This window comes from Silene latifolia, chromosome 7 (assembly GCF_048544455.1).
Source record: "Silene latifolia isolate original U9 population chromosome 7, ASM4854445v1, whole genome shotgun sequence".
In the NCBI taxonomy this organism is placed as follows: Eukaryota; Viridiplantae; Streptophyta; class Magnoliopsida; order Caryophyllales; family Caryophyllaceae; genus Silene; species Silene latifolia.
The window spans coordinates 93809701-93831617 of NC_133532.1; the positions used below are offsets into that span (position 1 = coordinate 93809701).

General features: G+C 43.8%; 1 protein-coding gene across 1 annotated transcript; it reads left to right on the top strand.

The window, feature by feature from the left end:
- The first annotated feature begins 1135 nt into the window (after positions 1–1135).
- LOC141590365 (uncharacterized) lies at positions 1136–20881 on the top strand. The gene is made up of 5 exons (XM_074410962.1): positions 1136–3125; positions 10799–11259; positions 12961–13074; positions 13193–13288; positions 20861–20881. Exons 1-5 carry the CDS (start codon positions 1136–1138, stop codon positions 20879–20881), a joined length of 2682 nt encoding a protein of 893 aa, XP_074267063.1.
- The last annotated feature ends 1036 nt before the right edge of the window (positions 20882–21917 follow it).

Below are 21917 nucleotides of genomic sequence, written 5' to 3' on the forward strand. Positions count from 1 at the left end.
GCACTAATAATAGCTTCCATAGGGGAGGTAGAGTTTGGTTGTTATGGGACCCTAAATTGTATGATGTTGAGGTTTTACACATCTCTGCTCAATGTATTCACTCTAGAGTGGTGAATAAAGTGAATCAGATGTTCTTTTGGCTATCTATGGTCTATGGTTTTAATGGAGCTCATGAGAGGGAGCCTTTGTGGGAGGACCTTAGGGGTTATTTCTCTTGTGTGAATGGGCCTTGGATGGTTTGTGGGGATTTTAACAGCATTATGAATGTAGGTGAGAGGATTGGTGGTTCTGCTTTGACTAGAGCTAAAATGGCTCCTATGAGGAATGCAGTTGAGTTCTACCAATTACAAGAACTGAAAGTAAATGGATCCTATTATACTTGGAACAATAAACATGAAGCAAGTTCCAAAGTATATAGCAAACTTGATAGAGTTCTTGTAAATGAGGAGTGGCTGCAAGTACTTCTTGATGCAGTGGCAAATTTCCTTCCTGAAGGTCTTTTTGACCACTGTCCTTGTGTTATAAATACAATAGTGGCCAGGTTTAAGAGTAAGCCAGCCTTTAAATACTTTAATATGTGGTCCCTTGCTGAGGGGTTTGGTGAGTTGGTTAAGGAGGGGTGGCAGGAGGAGATTCAGGGATCTCCCATGTTCAGGATTGTGTAGAAATTGAAGGGGTTGAAACACAGGTTGAAGCAACTTAATAGAGAGCACTTCAGTGATATTGAGAATCTTACTCAAGTCACTGAAATGGCTTTGAAACATTACCAGGAGAAGTTAATGAAAGATCCTCTGAACTCTGAATGGTGTCAGGCTGATAGGGATTGCTCCACTGAGTTGATTGAATTGATGAAAGCTAGAGACATGTATCTAGCTCAGAAAGCTAAAGAGAATTGGGTCATAGAAGGTGATTCTAATACTGCTTTCTTTCACTCAAGCATTAAAAGAAGAAGAATGAGAAATAGAGTGTTTCAGATTAAGGATCACAGCAATAATTTATGTACTTCTCCTGATGCAGTGAAGAAGCCTTTGAACAATACTACAGTGAATTGCTGGGCACTTCAAATCTTGTTGAACCAGTCCATTGTGGTATTGTAAGGACTGGAAAGTGTTGTTCTGAGGAGCATAAGATGATTATGACTGCACCTGTTACTGATGAGGAAATTAAACAAGCAATGTTTTCAATTGATAGCAATAAATCACCAGGCCCTGACGGTTATGGCAGTCAATTTTTCAAAGATGCTTGGACTGTGGTAGGGAAGGATGTGTGCTTAGCTGTTAGGGATGCTTTTGTCACTGGGAATGTCCTTAAAGCATCCAACAATACCATTATTACCCTTGTGCCTAAGGTGGATGTTCCTGAAACTGTATTGCAGTTTAGGCCCATTGCCTGCTGCAACACAGTCTATAAGTGTCTTGCAAAGGTGATTTGTAATAGATTGAATAGGATTTTGCCTGATATTATTAGTCCCACTCAAAGTGCATTTATTCCTGGAAGGGACATTGTAGGCAATATCCTAATCTGCCAGGACCTTATTAAGTTGTATAAAAGAAGAACCTGCTTACCTAGATTAATGATGAAGATTGACCTCCATAAGGCCTATGACTCTATTGAGTGGAGCTTTCTCAAGGACATGCTGGCTGCCCTGGGCTTTCCTCAACAGAGCATTTCTCTTATTATGGAGTGTGTCTCTTCTCCTTCCTATTCACTGGCACTAAATGGTGAAATTTTTGGTTTTTTCAAGGGTAAACGTTGGCTGAGACAAGGAGATCCCTTATCTCCCATATTGTTTACAATTTGTTTGGAGTATTTGAGCAGGTTGCTAGATAATCTCAAAAAGTTCAGGGGGTTTAGATATCATCCTTTGTGTGCTAGAGTGGGTTTGACCCATCTTTGTTTTGCAGATGATTTGCTATTGTTTTGTAGAGGTGACCTTCGTTCCTTTTCTCTTTTACTTAGGGCTTTTGGAAAGTTCTCTGCTGCTTCTGGACTCAGGATGAGCAATGGCAAATCCAATCTGTACTGTAATGGGGACCCTGAATCACTGGTAAAGAACATTGAAGAGTCCTTTGGGATAAAGAGAGGAGCCCTCCCATTTAAATATCCAGGGGTCAGCATTGTTCCTAAAAGATTGGGAGTGTTGGACTGCCAATGCTTAGTGGACAGAGTTATTGAAAGGATCATGAGCCTTGCTGCCAGGAAGCTGTCATATGCTGGTAGGGCTATCCTCATTAAGTCTGTACTGAGCACTTTACATTCTTATTGGGCTCGCATTTTCATCTTACCCAAGACAGTGTTGAATAAGATTGAGGCTGCCTGCAGATCTTTTCTATGGCATGATAGTGATAATAGTGAGAGCCCTGCTCTTGTTTCTTGGAAACAGGTTTGTAAGGATCAGAAATATGGTGGGCTGGGTTTTAAGAATCCGCATAGATGGAATGTTGCCTCCCTTGCAAAATACGTGTGGTGGATTGATCAAAAAGCTGACCATTTATGGGTAAGATGGGTTCATGCCATCTACATAAAGCAGAACAGATGGGATGACTATGAACCTACACTTGGGGCTAGCTGGGCATGGAAAAGGATATGCTGGGTCAAGAATCAAGTTAAGCCTTTGATCCTTAATGATCAATGTTGCCAATCAGGACAGGATTATGCTATTCAGACTGGTTATACATGGTTAATGGGGAATGAGGAGGTGGTACCTTGGCATCCTTGGCTAAAGAATAAAATTATCCTCCCTAAGCATGGGTTCTTCATCTGGTTGATTGCTCATAAAAGGCTTTTAACTCAGGATAGACTGCTGAAAATGGAGATCATTCAGGTTAATTGCTGCAGGCTATGTGGGAATGCTGCGGAGCATTTAAATCACCTGTTCTTTTTGTGCCCATACAGTCAAGAATGCTTGAAGCTAGTAGCTGAATGGCTAAAGATCAGATTGCCTTCTCAGGAGGTTATCAGCTGGTGGTTGCGGTTTAAAAGCAGGTCTTTGGTCAAGAAACAAGTAATAGCAGCTTGTCTTGCGAATCTCATTTATGAGATCTGGTTAGTTAGAAACAAGTGCAGGTTAGAGAATGTTGTACCTAGGCCTGTTGTAGTTGCTAAAATGATTAGAGCTAGTATATGTATGCGCCTAAAATTGCTAAGGGTCAGGCAACTGTCACACAGAGCTAGTAGTTGGGTGGAAAGTTTATGTAATTCTGGGTAAGAATGCCCGGGAAATAGGAGGAATGATGTAATGCTGTTTGGAAGATTAAATTAATATACTTACATTTTCCCAAAAAAAAAAAAAATTAGATAACTATGTCACATATGTTTACATTTTTACCCCTTAAAATTTTGCATTAATTATACTAGATAAATTTTTAAAGTGGTAATTTAAATTATTATTATAATTGGGTGGTACTGAGATTTGTACCACCTGGTGGCGCCCTATCATCGTCCTTTCAATATTAGTGTCCAAGTTTCAAAATATTAACCTTAAAATTAAAATTTGTCAGGGTTCGGAGGCGACCACGCCTGGTTGAAGCCCGTGGCTTAATTAAGGGCTTAGTTGGGACGGTTGCCTCGGAAAATTTAATTATTATTTATAATCTATGATCTCTAACTATAAAAGTTGGTTTCGTCGCCAGAAACGACCTGAATTGCGTGTCTATGTAACGTCCCTAAACTATAACCATAATTAAATAGCTTTTCAACGTCTTAATTGATTAAGTTATAAATACAAAAGGGATTGAGCCTATTAAGGGGATATTAAGAGAGGATTAATAACCTCTTACAGCGGGAAACCTATTTGATGTGCCACCGCCGCCTCTACCCATAATTTAACTCGATTTCGGGTCTAAGTTGATTTCTCGGAGGGCTATCAAAGGCTTCGATGATGAAACAAAACTCTACTCTATTACCACAAATATGATTATACATCCCTTTTGTATATGAGCATGGTACAACCAAGGTAAAACAAATCGAGCTTAGGTGTATTTTTTCTGAACTTATTCAAAGTTATATTTTTATTTTGTAAATGGATGAAATCAGATACTATCTAATAAAGCTCGTATTCTTTATAATAGAACTTGGATTCTTTATTACAGAGCTCGGATTCTACATCGTACAACTGGTACAATTGGTGGTATAATTCATGAGTTGCTCTATTACGGAGTATTGTTTTTTCCAATTACTATAGTGTATAGGCTGTTCTACGAGAGAATTACCAGATACTAAAGTATAAAATACGGCCTTGTGTATAGTTTTATTTATTTTATTTTTGGGGGTATTCTCACTTATACCCTTTAGGTATGGGCTATCCGCCCCTAATTTCCAGCAAAGCCCACTCATACCCTCTAACTCTCTAATTACACACCATTTATGACCATTAAGCTAATTAAGCATTACACCGTTAATTGTTGACGTTAAGTCACACGTTGATAGTAGACTTTTAATACCTGACAAATACTTGTTTCCCTCCCAACAAACATCATTTTTTTCCTCCAAATTCCTTTTTATATAAACTCACTTCATCTTCTTTACTTCATTCTCAAAATTCATCTTCTACCATTCTTCCCCAATCCCCACTACTACATATACATTTATCTTTTACCATCCTATTTGCACTTCTTACATTCTCTCAATATCTAGCAAAAGAGGATTAATACCTGAAAAATATTAATACCTGGCAAATATTTGGCTATGAACTACACTCTGCAACCAATTAACTACATATACATTAGTTACCAACATAGTCGCAGGTATGTTAAAAGTCGCCTTAGACTAGACTGCCATAGTCAATCTTTGGCATAAAGCAAAAGAGGATTTCCAAAATAACCATTTAGATGAAGCATAATACGGAGTACTTTTTTAGAAAACACAGTAAAACATGTAAGTACAAGCATACATCTTTCATGCTTCACCATTTCCAAACTGAAGTTAAAGAGTAGTAGCAATATTTCATTACAATGTTCTCCCATATCTATGCCAATAAGGCAAGATACTAGGTAATAACATAAGCAAAAAAAAGGAATGAGGTATTACGCAAAAAAAAAAAAAAAAGATTCAATGTTCTTCCTTTTAAGTCGGTGTCTTCCTTTTCTCCCCTTTCTTGATGTAGAGGCTTGGATGCAAATTTTCATACTTGTAGAAGTTGAGTTGGTAGTAGTACATATCATCTTCCTTCTCTCCTTTGCGGTGTACCCTCCTCTACATGTCCTTGTGTTGTGTCCAAAACAATTACATTTCTTACACTTGACTGTAGTAGACCTATTCTCCTTTCTTTTTTCTCCTGGTTCCCTTCTCCGGTTTCTAGAGGGTCTCCCAATTTATCTATAACACCCCATTTATTCAGGAGCCTTTAGCTAGAGATTCCCAAATAAATAGGACTGTTACCATCTCGGTTTCCCGAGTTAGTGAATAACAAAGTACAACAATACCAAAGTACTTTAATTAAAACTTAGCGATTACATATAATTCCAACTTATCCAAACTAGACATAATATAAAATTTGATACAACTCGCAGCGGAAATAAATAAAGTGATTAACTAATCTAAATGATCTAGACTTCTAGGTAGTCGGCCAAAACCTCACGCTTTCTGTGGACATGGGCCCATCTGCGTATGCCTAGCCGATCTGTGGACAACGACAGCGGTCTTTTTGAAAGCCAAGCTCGGCGGCGTAAGAATGCTTTCAACCGGATCATTTTAGATAGGTCGGTTTCGTCTCGGCAAGGGTCTCGAAACGATGTAAGAGATGTTCGGAGTCGCCACCAAGCATTTATGGGATGCTTGGAACCCGTTCGAATCCACTTTATACCTCGGTCAAACGAAGCATAAAGCAGTGTTTGACATAGGCACTAAAGATAAGGAATCGTCCCTCTTTATCATCCTATCTCTAGAATGACTCTCGTACGCCCTGGATAAGGTCGTCCACTATCCAAAGTTTCTGAGTAAGAGGTGAAGGTACGTATTGGGAAGCCCTTTAAACAAACACTCAATCCCGCCCGCGGTAGCGGCCTCTACTGATCGATCTTGGTTGGTTAAATGCAAAAATTGATAAAATGGGTAAATGCATGAATGCGCATCCACTAGTTTGAATCTAGCATGTGAGCTTTCTATGTCGTTTTGTTTAATCCAAGTATCAAGCATAAGATGTCAAGTTGGATTTATTGTTGATTTGCATGTACGACGGAAATTAAACATCCATTTACCGAATTAGGTTTATGGTGAATAACATGATCTATTTGTCTTAGTAAGGCATTTTGCAGATATAATGTTGAATGGGCAGATTCGTCGTCTGATCCGTCCTGTATTCGGGTTAACCAAAGTCAGAATCGTCCTGGGCAAATGCTGGAAGGGGAACAGAACCTGCATGAGGCAGCCACAAGAGGCGCGAGCCTATTGGCGATGCTAATAGGTCTGCCCTGGTCTGCATCAGACCACCATAAGAGGCGCGAGCCTGCTGGCGATGCAAAGGGGCTTCCCCTGGTTTGAAAATAGAAAAAAGAGTGGCCTGTTTAGGCGCGGGTCAACAGACGATGGAAAACGTCTACTGACCATTGAAAGGGTTTGTAAAAATGTATTGAAAAATGGGTGTTTAAACCCGTCTTGATTTAAAAAGGCCGTTTAGGCCGCTTTTGTGTTGATTTGAAGAACGAGACTTGAATAATCGTCATCGTTTTGACAATATTCGATGTCGGGTTTGATTTTGCAAGCTTGACATGAATAGTTTTGAAAATGACTATGAACTAATTGTTTTAAGTTCATTTGTATATAATTAGTCAACATTCATCATCGTAATCGGGTTAAAATCCGACATGGTATGTAGAACCAAGGATGACTTTGTGTTGGTGACTAATACATTTGCTTTGAAAATGCAAAGAAATGAGGAAAGGCTTTGAAATACCCTTCAAAATGTAAAGAAATGAAATTAAAGGCTTTAAAATACCTTTTAAAATGTAATTAACCAAATATTATCACCGAAACACGGATTTAACCGTCATGGTATTAGGAACCAAGGGTGAAAAATGTTTTATGGTTAAAAACTTGTCATAAAGAAAAATGGTTTGAAAATACTTGAAATGGTAAAAACCGATTACAAATATGAAACAAAAATGAAGGAGATGAAGAGACCAAACACTGTTTGGATTTAGGTTGGGCAGCTGCTTTAGGCGCGAGCCTGTCTGCTACGTAAGTAGCTTTGCCTCAACCAAAAATCCGGTTTTGGCTCATTCTTCCCATGTTTTGGACCATGTTATGCATGATTTAGCATGTTATAGTCATGAAACAAATAAAAACATGATAAAAGAAGATTTTTACACCCTCATACTTACATGCTAGGCTTGTGGCGAGAAACCGACGTAAGTATATCAACTCGTTTGGCCGGAAAACTCGGTTTAAAAACCGTTTTAGTAAGTAAAAGAGTGTTTTGTTAACTTTAGTGATGGTGTAGTGGTCGAGATGGTCGGTCAAGTGATTTAATGCACGATGACGGTACCAAACAATGTGTAAGGCTTGTGTTTACGATCGGTGGTCGTAAACACGTGTCGGATTGTGACTTAAGGAGTCGAGTCTAGAATTTTAAGGGAGAAAAGAGGGGGCGGACACTCGCGTAACCTTCAAATGGTGGCATTTGAGAGGTATTTATATGAAAATCAGTGGTTGTGTGAGTTTAGAGCGACGTGGCTGCATGGGCTGCTCAAAGAGGCGCGAGCCATGTCGCACGTCTTCGAGGTGTCTTGTCACTATCACACGAGGAAATCATCATTTGTTCTATCCTAGGATTTGGATGAACATGTTTGGTACTTGACTATGTAAGATTCCGGGAAACCTTAACATAGAAGCATTTGAATGGTTTATTTTTTGTGTTTGACTCGGTTTGACACGTTGTTGGAGTCGGGATTTGAATTTTGAGTCGGTTTTTGGTCCGGTGTCGGTTTTGACTCTAGTTAGTGTCATTGCGACCCCGTCGTCATGTATTAAAAACTCCAGGTACTTTTGAAAAGTTTTGAAATGTTTGTTTTCAAAATCGTTTTTTCCGACGTAAAGTTGTACACAAACTGTCGATCAAACGCTGCGATTCCTAAGCATGTTGTAGTCCGATAATCATCGGGTGGTTGTTGGAGACTCGACAGATACTGGGTATCTACAGAGCCCCCACTTTGACTGAGGCTTCAACAGGGCGAAAGTCAAAGTTGAGCCCCCAGGTCAATCGAAGATTACAACCTGGAGACCGAAGCGACGTCGAGGCAGCTCGAAAGGATTCGGGCCAAGGACCTGCCGTCGGGAAGGGCGACGCCAAGGTGACTCGAAGGTGCGAGCCAAGGACCTGCCGTCGGGAACAGTTTAGAGTCTGTCGACTGTCAGTACGGGTCGTTTAAAGTCCGTTAGACTACGTATAAAGGCTCGCCAGCCATAACAAGGAGTCATACATGAGGCATCTTCGGGATATGTCCTTGCGCGTTCTTGCGGACAAAGGCTCACCAGGTGTGATAGGAAGTCGTACCAGAGGCATCTTCGGGATACGTCTTTGAGTTGTATCTTGTTTGCGGACAAAGTCTCGCAACTTGTGATGCGGATATGAAGGGGCTCGCCAGCCGCGGTGCGTGGTAAGGCTTGCCAGCCATATGCGTTATAAGGCTCGCCAGCCACGTGCGTTTATAAGGCTCGCGAGCCATATGCATTTGTAAGGCCCGCCAGCCATATGCGTTTGTCAGGCCCGCCAGCTATGTCGAAGGTCGATTGATCGACCGTGGGAAATAGCCGTTTGGGCTTGTTTTGAGAAGTTTGTTTGAATTGGCGGGCTTCGTGAGGAAGCCTCCGATATCCTGTTGGGGAATCTCGGTGTTTGTTTGTGGTGCCGGAAAGGGATAGGTTTGTGAGCCTAGCCCCCAGGGTTGGCAGCGATTTTTGAATCTCGATGAGAGATGGCGGTTTTTATTACCGTTGGTTTTGTAGAAAAGACACAGACGCGTGCTCTGTCGTTCGATGTGTGTTTGAGGAGGACGATTTCAATTTCATCTTTCCACAATTTGAGATGTGATGAATGTTTGTGAGAATAGCGGGTTTGAGATATGCCATTGATTTTGTCTTTGACAGATGGGGGTTTTTGAATGCCGCCGTGAGAATTTGAAGAAATAGTGAGTTCTGAATTTCACCATTATTTTTGGAAAATGACGGTTTTAATTGCCGTCGCTTGAAATTTGAAGAAATAGTGAATTCTGAATTTCACTATAACTTTTGAAATGACGGTTTTAATTACCGTCGTTGAAACTTGAAGAAATAGTGAATATTGAATTTCACTATTATTTTTTGAAATGGCGGTTTTAATTACTATCGTTTGAAATTTTAAGAAATAGGGAATTTTGAATTTCACTATCATTTTTTGAAATGACGGTTTTTAATTGCCGTCGTTGAAACATGAAGAAATAGTGAATTTTGAATTTCACTATCATTTTTTGAAATGACGGTTTTAATTGCCGTCGCTTGACATTTGAAGAAATAGTGAATTTTGAATTTTCACTATTATTTTTGGAATGACGGTTTTAATTACCGTCGTTTGAAATTTGAAGAAATAGTGAATTTTGAATTTCACTATAATTTTTGAAATGGCGGTTTTAATTGCCGTCGTTGAAATTTGAATAAATAGTGAATTTTGAATTTTCACTATTATTTTTGAAATGACGGTTTTTAATTGCCGTCGTTGAAATTTGAGAAAATGTGTGTGGAACTGGGTCAAAGCCCAAAATTCCGCTGAATGAAATAGGGACGCCTCAATGAGGCGCGAGCTACTCGGCGAAGGAAGGGAGCTTCCCTTTTTTCCGTAAAAAGACGCGAGGATAAGGACGTTCCCATTCACTTCGTCTTCTTCAAACAAACTCAAAAAACCGAAAAAAAATCGCCATTTTTTCTTTGCTTCCTTGCTTGTCTTCGTGCCTTTGTCGAAATGTCATCTCAAGGTATGTAATTCCTCTTGAATCCATTTGAATTTGTTTGTTGTTTTGTTGATTGAATTAGGGGGAAACCCTAAGTTTCGAAAAATCAAATTGGGCGTTTTTGATTGAGTCATTTTTGAGTGAAATTGATGATTGCCTTAGGTTAGAAACCTGTTTAGGAGTATAGGGGTGCTTTAAGTTTGCATTTTGGTCCCCGTTTCCGCTCCCTATGCTCGAAAAACGTGAATGAGACGAGGAAACCGTCTCATTTCACAATGTCAAGTTTGTTTGCTTGAGTTGTGGGACCCACTAGGTTGTATTGTAGTCGGGGAAGACTGAGTTTGGCATATTGGACCTTTGTTGGGGTATTGTGGGCAAAATTGCAATTTTCGCTTTTGAAGCGGTCTTATGTCTGACAGAGTAAGCATCTGTTTGAGCTTAAATTGAGTCAGTTTGTTTTGAAATGGGCCTTATTGGTAATTTAGGTCGCTTTGAGACGCGATAAAATCACGTTATCTCGTCGTGGTCGTGTTTTGAAATTTTAACCTGTTTGCGCTCAAATCGGCGTAAAATCGCCTTTTTGAACCGTGGAAAATACCCTATTGCGTCGGGAATATTTATTTGATTGTTGGCGGACCTTGTGTGGGTCATGAGGTGCCGTTTTTGTTGTTGTTGTTGTTTTTGACTCGTCTTTTGCTTGAAAAGAAGGGCGAGTCGTTTTTTTTTTTGTGCGGTTTTTTGTGGATTGTTTTGTTTGGTTGGGTTTGGGCGGGATTTCCCTTGGTTTATTTTGCAGGTTTATTTTTTGGATTTGTCCATTTCGTGCCGTCGTAATGCCGAAATTTCGGCTGACATACCTGTTTGCTCTTTGATTGCAGGGGAGTGTTCGGGGCCTACCGGGTCCATCGCCGAGACTTTGGAGAACCTGTTTGGGTCTGGGCCGGTTAATACTCCGGCTAGTGCACCTGCGGTGGTAGTAGAGGACGCTTTTAAGGAGGAGGGGCCCACTGAGGAGGCTGTCAAGGCTAAGGGATCCGTTGAGGTCCGTGAGGGGCCCGTTATTGGGGCTGCTGGTGCTGGAGGAGCCGTTGGGGCTCGGGAGGAGCCCGTTGTTGAGGCTGCTCGAGTTAAGAGAGCTCAGCCAGGGTCTAAGGCTGGCACCTCCGGGAGGAGGGTCGCTAGGAGGAGGGCTCCTCGACCGACCAGACGGGAGTTGCGGAATGTCGCTAGGGTCGTTGAGAGGCCTCATATTCGTCATGTGGAGTCTCGTGGGCAGAAGAGGCGGAGAGCGGAGACGGTTGAGGACGATGCTCACGTCGCGGGTTGGGAGGCTAGACGGGTTACAGCTCCGCGGGGGCTGAACCTGCGGGCGGCGCCTACTTGGGCCGAGGGTTTTGACGGTAGCCAGTTGTTGCTTCGGCTAGACAGGCACATATCCTACCGTGCACACGAGGGCTTGGTAAGTTGTACCGTTTTGTCGAATTTTCTCGTTTTTTGACATGTCGGACCTGAATAGGTGTTCTGACGTTGTTTGTTTTGATTTCAGAAGATTGGTACCATGAGGACTTTCTCAGGCTTCTCCACTTGTATGGGTTTCTACGACGTTCTCCGAGCCGGTACGAGGGCGTTTATAGAGAGGTCGGCTTTGGGGCTATTGGTGGCTGCGTGGCGGGATATTCACAGGTCTTCGATTAGGTCGAAACTGTGTCTAATCCGTGCCATGTTAGATCGTTACTGGGATACGACATCGTCGTTCCACATGGAGTTCAGGGAGGTCGGTGTGACCTTAGAGGAGTTTGCCATGATATCGGGCCTCCCCTGTGGCGAGACGCCCGTTGAGTTCACGGAGACACCGGAGAGGGTGTCTTCTCCTGCGGTTACCCGTTTGATCGGCAGTGCTTTGCCCGAGCCTTCCGACATCACTCCTTACTTGATCGCGAGCTCATATGTGAGGAATTACTTTAGGGGGAGAGCGGTGGGCTATGCTCCGGCGCCGTTGGCTAGTCCGCAGGCAGAGGCTAGAGCTGACGCGCAAGAGGCGCGGTTGTGGTTGTGGTACTTCTTGGGTACCACGTACTTTGGTGACAAGGGTGAGCGCTTGTCGACCTAGATACTTCCTCTTCTTGCTGACCTCGACACTTTGGGTCAGTTTGACTGGGTTACGCTGGCTTTTGGTGAGTTTTACCCGGTACTTGCATGCTGCGGTTCGTCCGGAGGCAGTGGGGGATGGTAGTGCCCCTGCTTTGGTTGGTCCCGGCCTCATCTTGGAGGTACGAGCGTTTTTTGTTGTTTTTGTTGAGTTGGATTTTGATTTTGATTTGTGGTTTTGATTTTGGCAATTTTTGAAAAATTGGCTGATTTGTATTTACTGTGTTCGGTTACAGGCTTGGTTGTATGCTTACTTCATCCCTCTGCGCCCGGGGACTACGGTGGCGTCCCTTCGACCTACCCTGCTGTGAGGGCCTGGACGGTGGCTCGGAAGAAGTCGACTTACGAGGACTGTAGGCGTCGCGTGAACGCCATTCGAGTTGCTGACGTAAGTTGTTCTCTCTTACCCCTTTTGTTTTGTAGAATCAGATAGAGATACGATGACTAGGTAGCTTAGAAAGCCCCCAGTTAGTTGATTGGCTCTTGTTCGAATGCAGTTTGTCGGGTGGCCTAAGGAGCACTAGAGAGACGTGACGGCCGTTGTCAGGGAGCGTTTGCGACCTCGCAGTTCCCAACGTTTGTACCTCGAGACGGCGAGCGAGCCGGTTTGGTACTTGGGCGAGCGTTTAGCTCGTCAGTGCTTTACTGTGACTTTCGTGGTACCGGTCGACCCGCCTAGGATGTTGTTCTAGGAGTCGACACCCGACGAGGTTGAGGAACACCTTTACGGTCAGGGAGGTGAGGAGCTATTGTTGCGGGAGGCCGACTACGACACCTTTCGGTTGTCGAGGCTTGCCTGGTACTCGATCGAGGTATGTTTTCTCTGTTCTCTGTTTTCTCAGTTTCTTTTGATAGAAGGGTTCGTTATCCTTGATGTGGACCCAAATTGTAGGGGGGTCGATGCGCTGATGAGAATCCAGGCCCCAGTTTTCACGGCAGAGACCACCTTTCAGGGGCCAGGGGGAAGGAGCTGCAGTTGCACCTGCCAACGCCTGCGGTCGCTGAGGTGACCGATGCTGGCATGGAGTGGAGGTTGACTGTTCTGAGGGTGAGTTCCTGATTTGAAAGCTCTTCCTCATTTATGTTTTGCCTTGCATTGTATTGAAGGATCTTCTTGGTTGTAGGTGTCGACCGCTAGTCATCGGGCTTTGTGGCAGATGGCGAACCGGTGTAGGGCACTTGCTGGTGACCTGGCTGCGAGGGAGTCTAGGCTCGTACAGGTACTTTTTGTAGGTTTTTTTTTGTGTATTTTTATGTTGCATTTCACGTTGTTAGACCTCAAATATCTGTATTGTGTTTTGCAGGGTACTGCGGATCCGGCGGAGCTTGCTCGGGTCCGTGCTGAGTTGGACACAGCCAGGTCGACGATTGAGGCGCAGGGGTTGGTGATCACCAGTCGAGACCAGGAGTTGAGGCGTCGCGAGGACGGGTTGCGGAGCCGAGATGTGGAGATTGCTTCCCTCATGGTCCAGTTGGCTGCGACGGAGGAGCTCCGCGTCACGATGGAGTACGAGACGTTGGAGAGTTCTCCGGAGAGGGGACCCGAGCAGGAGGTGGTGTCTGCCTTGGCTGCCACTCCTCGTGAGACCGGGATTGGTCCGACGGGAGGCACTGAGTAGTCGTAGTTGTCGGTCCGTGTCTTGGACTCTTGCTTGTACATATTTACATTTTGCGTTAGGCGTTTTGTATATATGTGTTTTTGGATTGTGATTTATTTGTGATTTTGGCTTTTTTTGTGTTGTGTTTCGGAGAAGCGCTGTCGGCTGTCAGTTCCCCTTTGCTCCGTACTAGTTCCTGCATCGTAAGTGTAGAAAACATACAACAGGTAGCACATATGCAAAATGTGAACACGTAAAAAGCATTTGATCGAAAATAACAAAATTAGCCACGATGACTCGAAGTTCAAATTGAAATTTGTAAAGATATTTTGAAAATTCCGCGACAAGTTGTCACGTTTGGATTTCTAAAAAAGGATTAATTTGAAAATTGAGCAATTAGCTCGTGTTTTGAATTAAATCGCATCGAAATTGTTTTGTAACTCGAGGAATTCAAACTCAAACCGCCATGGGTGAATTTAAAAATAGACTTTCGCGAGCGTATTTGATTGATTTTTGTGAGATCAAGACTCGGATTTGCGAGAGCTTGATATTTTAAAGAAAACTGACGTTGTGTTTATCAATTTTTGATTTTTGTGGAAAATGCGAAAAAGCGAAAAAATTTCGGAATTTCGACTGACATGGAAACAATCCGTCGCGGATCGGGGCGGCTAGCCCTTCCCCCTTAAAAGAAAGAGAAAAAAACCCGTATGTTTAAAGTTGCGTCATGGAAACCGTGTCGGATTTCGTAAAACGCGAAAACAAGGAAATGTGAGTGTGAGAAAACACAAAACATCCTGGATTGGCCCGAAGAGGCGCGAGCCATGCGGCGGGAGGTTTGAGGTGTCAGGAGGAAACACAACTTGAAAGAGACAATTCAAGGTGGGAATCCTGAGGAACAGCCCAAAGAGGCGCGAGCCAACTGGCGATAGAAGCCGACCTCCCCTTTTTTCGGAAAAATGGCGCTGATTATTTTGTATAAATAGGGACGTTTGTGCTTCAATATTTCATCATCTGAAACACGAAAAACATCTCTACAAAACCCTTTTTTCTTCTTCCACAAAATTATTCATGGATGCTTTCGAAAATAGGTTGCGGCATTGGTGTAGGGATTTGTCACCTCCCGAGATGTATCAACTCACTTGCATGGGAGTTGGTCAATTGTTGGTGCTTCGTCAAGTCAAGGTGCAATCCTCATTTCTTGAAGCATGCTCTCGGTTTTGGGATTCGAAACATCATGTTTTCATTTTCCCGAAAGGCGAAATTTGTGCTCTTACCAATGAAGTAGGAGCCATTGGTGGGTGGCCGGGTTGTGTTCCGGTGCTTCCTCCGACTCGGTTGTGTTACAAGGAAAATTTTCGTTCGATGTTGGTCTTGTCAACAAGTCAAGTCAATTTTCTCCTTGCTCCTCATGGTGTGGATATGTTGGCTCTTATCAACATTTTCTCAAACCGGTTGGATGTCAATGTCTCGGAGGTGGGTAGGAGAAGGGCTCTTGCCTTTTGCCTAGTCCATGCGTACCTCTTTGTTGATGCTTTGAAGAAGGAGGGGCCAAAATGCTATGGTAGCATGAGCCTTGTGCACGTGGTAGAGCAAATGGAGCATGGTAGAGATCCATCATGGTTGGTTCTTGGCAAGATCATCCAAGCTTTGGACAAGAAGGGCTCTTGTGGAGAGGCTCCCTCGTTTGTATCTCCAAGAATCCTCGAAGTGTGGCTATTGGATAGGCTAAGGTATGTAGAGCCTCCGGCCGATTCTTCTTCTTATTTCTTCTGTCACCTTACTATGAGGAAGAAATTGTACTCGGATAGTTTTGCATCCACCGAGGCCTATTGGGCCGCATGATTGGTGGACCAGGGCGGTCCTCACATCCGGTGGGTGGTGCCATTGTGAGACTTGAGGTCTTTCACGGGGTTGCCCGCTCCGGTTACTAGTTCTTGCTCTTTGATGGCGGTGGGTTGAAGGTTGCTTCCTTCATTTATCCCGAAAGGCTCATAAGGCAAATGGGGCGTCAACAAAAGGTGCCCGCTCAAGATACTCTCGTCCAAGAGAGTGTTTTTCGAAAATCTGAGCTTGTGGAGGTCTTCGAAATATGGTGGGACACTCGGCCGCTTTGGGAGGTACCGAACCCCGTTGCCACGACATGGGTGACTCCCGCTTATGTCAAGTGGTCAAGAGCTCAAACCTCGGAAGAAAGGTCCAAATCTCGTAAGGACGAGGTTGTTGACTTGAAAGTATAGAGAGGTTGGCAAGGCCAACCGTGCCTTCTTTGATGATTTTGTTGATGGAGCTAGCCCGGATGTGATGAGGCCACCAAAGAGGAGAAGCTCGGGTCCCAAAGATGTAGTGGGCCGCGTATGGGCTCGTCTTGGGCCGAGTATGGGGTCATGTAAGAGACCGGAGGCCTTCGCCGTTGTAGATCCGTTGAGGATCCGTTCCGAAGAGGAAGTTCATGCTAGGCGGGCCAACAAGAAGAACAAGGGGAAGATGTACCCCGAGGGAAAAGGTAAGGGTAGAATGGAAGAATGAAGATCTCCATTACCCATTGTATCATTATGTTGTACTAGCAATGTATTGTGTATTTTGTACTAGTTTTACTAGGTGAGGTGTCTTAGTCGACACCTTAGCTTTAACAAGTTGTTTTTTGATTATGGGGATGGTTGTATCCTTCTTTGTGTAAGAAAGGACTGCCTACATATCCACCTGAAAAGGTGAAATCAAACCATGATCGTAGTTCGGAATGTTTTGAGAAAGTTTTTGGGTTTTGTGGTTGTATCCCTCTTGTATAAGAAAGGACTGCCTACGTATCCACCAGAAAAGGTGAAATCAAACCATGCTCGTAGTTTAGGTGGGTTTTGTATGAGTGCAAAAGGATGTTGCCTTTGTCAGATCAAAGGGCATTTGAAATGGGCAAGGTGCCGCAACTTAGACTCGATAAAATATGTAATTTCAAATCAGAACGGGTTGAGGAACTTGACTTGAAGGGGTTGAGGTGGTCGCTAGTCGTAAAGCTAGGGCGATGTTGTTGGTTACTAAGGTTCAAGGGTAGTATTTCTTGAGTTGGTCTAGGTTGGTCGGGTTTGTAAAATGCTCCCCATCTAGGTCACTCAGTCTCACTGCGCCCCCCGAAAGTATTTTCTTGACCAGGTATGGCCCGGCCCAATTGGGTTTGAATTTCCCCCTCGGATCGACGGGTAATGGTGCTCGAACCGACTTGAGGACCAAGTCGCCTTCCTTGATGTTCCTGGGTTTAACCTTTTTTGTTGAATGCCCGTTGTATACGTCATTGGTATAGCTGGACGTTGTGCAGGGCGTTGAGCCGCCGTTTGTCTAGAAGTGTGAGTTGCTCGTACCTTCGACGGGTCCATTCCGCCTCAGGAACTTGACTTTCCAGTAGGATGCGTAGAGAAGGGACCTTTAACTCTACCGGCTGAACTGCCTCCATATCGTATGCTAGATAGAAGGGTGTGGCGCCTGTCGGTGTTCGAATGGAGGTTCGGTATCCCTAGAGCGCGAATGGGAGTTTGTTTGGCCAATCGCGGTAGTTATCTTACATCTTCTTGATAATGGTGACAAGAGTTTTGTTGGCTGCCTCTACCGCTTCGTTGATTTTTCAGGTCAACAACATTGCGCTCATGTGAGGGCCACATTCTCCGTCGTGGACCTCTCCCGTGAGTTTTTTGGCTTTGTGATGGTCGATGCAAAGGAGGAGAATCCCTTGGGGTGTTCTTTTGTATAATTGTTCTTGGTTTATCACGAAGTGTGATGCAAGCAAACGGATGGCTCTTTGTCCTCTTTGATCAGAGTTGGGAGGGAATTCGTTTTTGGTTTTGTAGTTAAGGATGGCTTGGTACCAAGGTTCGTCATGGTTTTCCTCGTCGTTGTTGACGGCACAAATGTGAGCTGGCTCGCTCCTTCTCTCGACACATAGGGGCATCGATGTCATGTCGTCAGGTATGTTGACGAGCGCGGCAAGTTTTTCCAGGGCATCAGCAAATTGATTTTCCTCTCGTGGAAAGTGAAAGTAGTCGACTTGGTTGAAGAACTCGGCCTCTTGATTGATTTTCGCTCGGTAGGGAGCTAAGCCGTCGCTTCGTATTTTCCATGATCCAGGCACCTGATTGATGATGAGCGAGGAATCGCCGTGAACCCTCAGTCTCATGATACCAAGTGTTATGGCTGCTTGTAAGCCGATGAGGCATGCTTCATATTCGGCGGCATTGTTGGTGACGGCGAAGTCTAGTTTGAATGAGATCGGAACAAGTTCTCCCTCTGGTGATATTAGAAGGATTCTTACCCCGAAACCTCTCAGATGGATGCACCATCGAAGTATAGGTCTCATGCGTCGGAGTCGGCCCAAAGAATGTCTTCGTCAGGAAGTGACCATGTGTCGGTCGTTTGATCCTCCTTGACGGGATTTTCTGCTAAAAAATCGACGACTGCCATTCCCTTGATAACCTTGAGGGGTACGAACTTGAGATCAAATTCGGACATCATGAGTGTCCATCTAGACAGCCTTCCGTTTAGTACGGGTTTTTCGAAGATGTATTTGACCGGGTCCATCTTGGAGTAGATGTGAACCATGTAGCTGAGCATGTACTACCGCAACTTCTTTGCTGACCATACTAGGGCAAGGCATGTCTTTTCCAGTTGAGTGTACCTTGTCTCATATACTCAATGAACTTTTTGTTGATGTAGTAGATGGCTCGTTCTTCGCCGTCGACTGTTTGTGCTAGCATTGCTCCCATGGCTGTGTCGGTAACAGTCAGGTACAGGGATAAGGGAATTCCTTGTTGAGGTGGCATGAGGACAGGTGGTTTTGATAGGATTTCCTTTATCCTGTCGAAGGCCTTTTGACAGTCTTCATCCCAATCGGTGTGATCGGAGGTGCGAAGCTTCTTGAAGATTGGTTCACAAATCATGGTGAGTTTGGCTATGAAGCGGCTGATGTATTGAACCTGACCGAGAAATCCCCGAATCTCCTTCTCGTTCTTAGGCCGAGGCATTTGTTGAAGGGCTTTAATTTTGGTTGGATCAATCTCAACGCCTCTTTTGCTCACGACATGTCCCAAGAGATTTCCCGGAGGTGACCCCGAATGCACACTTCTGAGGATTTAGTCTCATGTTGTATTTCTGCAGACGAGCGAAGAATTTTCGAAGGGCGTTGATGTGGCCGTCTCGTTCTTTTGATTTGACGATCATGTCATCGACATATACCTCTACCTCCTTGTGCATCATATCATGTAGGAGAGTGGTAGCGGTTCTTTGATAGGTTGCTCCGGCGTTGATGAGACCGAAGGGCATGAGAGTGTAGCAATATATACCCCACTGTGTAGTGAATGCAGTCTTCTGCATGTCTTCCCCAGCCATTTTGATCTGGTTGTATCCAGCATACCCGTCCATGAATGATAGGAGAGCATGCTCGGCGGTATTGTCCACCAGAATGTCAACATGTGGCAAAGGTAAGTCGTCCTTTGGACTTGCTTTGTTCAGATCCCTGAATTCGATGCAAAGCCGAATTCTTCTGTCTTTCTTAGGTACAGGCACGATGTTAGCCACCCAGTCAGAGTATTCGGACACTTTGATGAACCCAGCCTTGAGCTGTTTATCCACTTCTTCCTTGATTTTCAGGGCCAATTCAGGACGCATTCGGCACAATTTCTGCTTTACAGGTTTAGCTCCGGGTTTAATGGGTATCCTGCGCTCCCCAATTTCCCTGTCGATCCCAGGCATGTCTCTGTAGGACCAAGCAAATACGTCCTTGTATTCGTGCAGAAGGTCAATGAACTGCTGTCTTTCCGAGGGGTCAAGGGTGGTCTCTATCCTAAGTTCTTGAGGTGTGTTGTCGGTTCCTACGTTAATAGGTTCGGTCTCCTCAATGATGGGGGTCCTAGTTTCCCGCTTATCAAGTTCTTTGGCTAGGTGAGGTGGGTAGTCACTCAAGTCAAATTCCTCATAGTCATTCAGAATTGCATTGCAGTTAAATTGATACAAGTCATAAGCAAACTTAGCGTTCATTAGGTTGACTCGAGCGAAAAGCTCGCTTAGGACAAACATCTCATGGGCAGTCAGAGGCGACACAACATAGGAGGTGGCCCCTAGAACAAGCTCCAGGTTGTCACCTTCCATGGGAGTGGGGATGACCCTAGTTGACTCAGCCTCTGAAGCAGCCACAAGTTTGTGATAAAACAGTGGGAAGGGGACCTTAACTGGGGCATCAGGAGTGCTAGGAGCTAAAACAGACTCGGACTCAGATTCTTCTTCACTGCCCTCCTTGAACATAGGGCCTTCTCCGGTTGTGATCTTGAGAATGCAGCCCTGACGATCGGTCCACTTGACAGTTTTCCTCCAGCCTTGCGTAGCTTTCTCTGGGTCAGTTGGTCGGACTCGCTTGGAGCTTAATTTTCGGTTACTTGTTGTTAGGAGCACCTAGACCAAAACAATATTTATAACTTCACAAACAACTCTACTATTAGTAAAGAGGCAAGTAAAGGTCGGATCACAAGGGACGGGTATTGATGTAGGATTTTCAATTGCAAGTAGCGGTGTCTAGGGGTGTCACAATTTGGGTTGCGATAAGAAGATCACTAAACTAAATAGCAATAAAAGTAAACAAGCAAGATGATTAAAATGAGATGTAAACAATTGATTAAAAGCACTAGGGTGTCATGGGGTCATAGGGGATTCATGGGAATTGATCATTGTTAGGCCCAATTTAGCCTGGTCTGACTTCAGTCTAGCCTGACTTAATTAGGCTGATTGGGGCAACCAGAGGCCGGACAATTACAGTTATTATTTGACAGGAAAGCTACTCAAAAGGGCTGGAAGAAATCTCTTACAGGCTAATCAATCAGCAAATCAACAAGACAATTATGCACAAGCCCTATTTCTGCGGAAGACCAAATCCAACTACAAGAACGTGAACATCTCCACATACTGCAACGTGCAAAAAGGAAGAAGGGGAAGTTGTTAAACAAGAATGGGTCAACCGGATTAATAGGGAATGTGCCCTAATAACTAGGAAGTGGTTTCTAACGGCTAGGAGGAGTGTAAAGATCAAATGTAAACGTTAGAACAAAGAGACTATAAATAGATGGGAGAAATATTTGTAAGGGACACGAAACAATATACAAAAAATCTTATACAATCAAGTTTGTTATTCTTATTCCACTGTGTTCTTACTTTCAATATTATCAGTCTATTGATCCAGCAACATAAACATTATTATTCTCTTATAAATTATTCCATCTATAATTTTACATATTTCCATCAATATTAGAACTAGATACCTACACTACTAAATCTTCAGGCCGGATCCTTTCAGGCGAATTCAGGCTAAAACAATTGGCGCCCACCGTGGGGCATCTAGTTCATTAATCAAAAAATCTTCCTCATCACTTTTTCATTGAATACTTACACATAAAAATGGTAGAACTTACTTCAGAACAACAGTTGGCAGCCGCCTTGGCTAAGATCAAAGAATTGGAAACAATTCAAGAGCAGGCGGCTCAAGCAGAGGCTGAGATCACAAGGCTTAAAGAATCTGAGTCTAACCCGAGAAAGAAATTGGAAAGTCAGGCTTCAGGCTCCAAAACCAAATTCGAGCCAGGAACCCCATTATCTTCCATCATCAAGCACATTGACTTCTCCAATTTTGGAACTCCGGAGAAGGACACCTCATCCGGTCCACAGATCATTCCTGACAAAGAACCAAATAAAACTGAGGCAGCAATAATGATGGCTATGCTTCAGAAAATTCAGAAACTCCATAACAAGATAGAAAATATAACCGGAGTGCCAGATCCTGTGGCTGAGGTGGAAATTGACAGCTTCGCTTACTCACCCTTTGCAGATGAAATTGCAAAGATTGATCTCCCCAAGAAATTCACCGTCCCATCCATGAGAACTTATGATGGAACCTCTGATTCACAAAACCACGTTGCTATATTCAAACAGAAGATGTTAGCCGCCTCAATACCCAGTGAACTCAGGCAGGTTTGCATGTGTAAAGGTTTCGGTACAACCCTGACTAGAGCAGCGTTGCAATGGTTCATCAATATCCCAAATGGAAGTATCAAGAACTTTGCAGACCTGGTCAATGCCTTTAATCAACAATTTGCAAGCAGCAGAGACATGGCTAAGAGACCTAGTAACTTGTTCAGAGTAAAACAGCTCCCTGAAGAATCTCTCAAAGAATTCCTGGCCAGATTTGTCAAAGAGAAGGTGGCCATTCCCAGGTGTGACGAAGAGACAG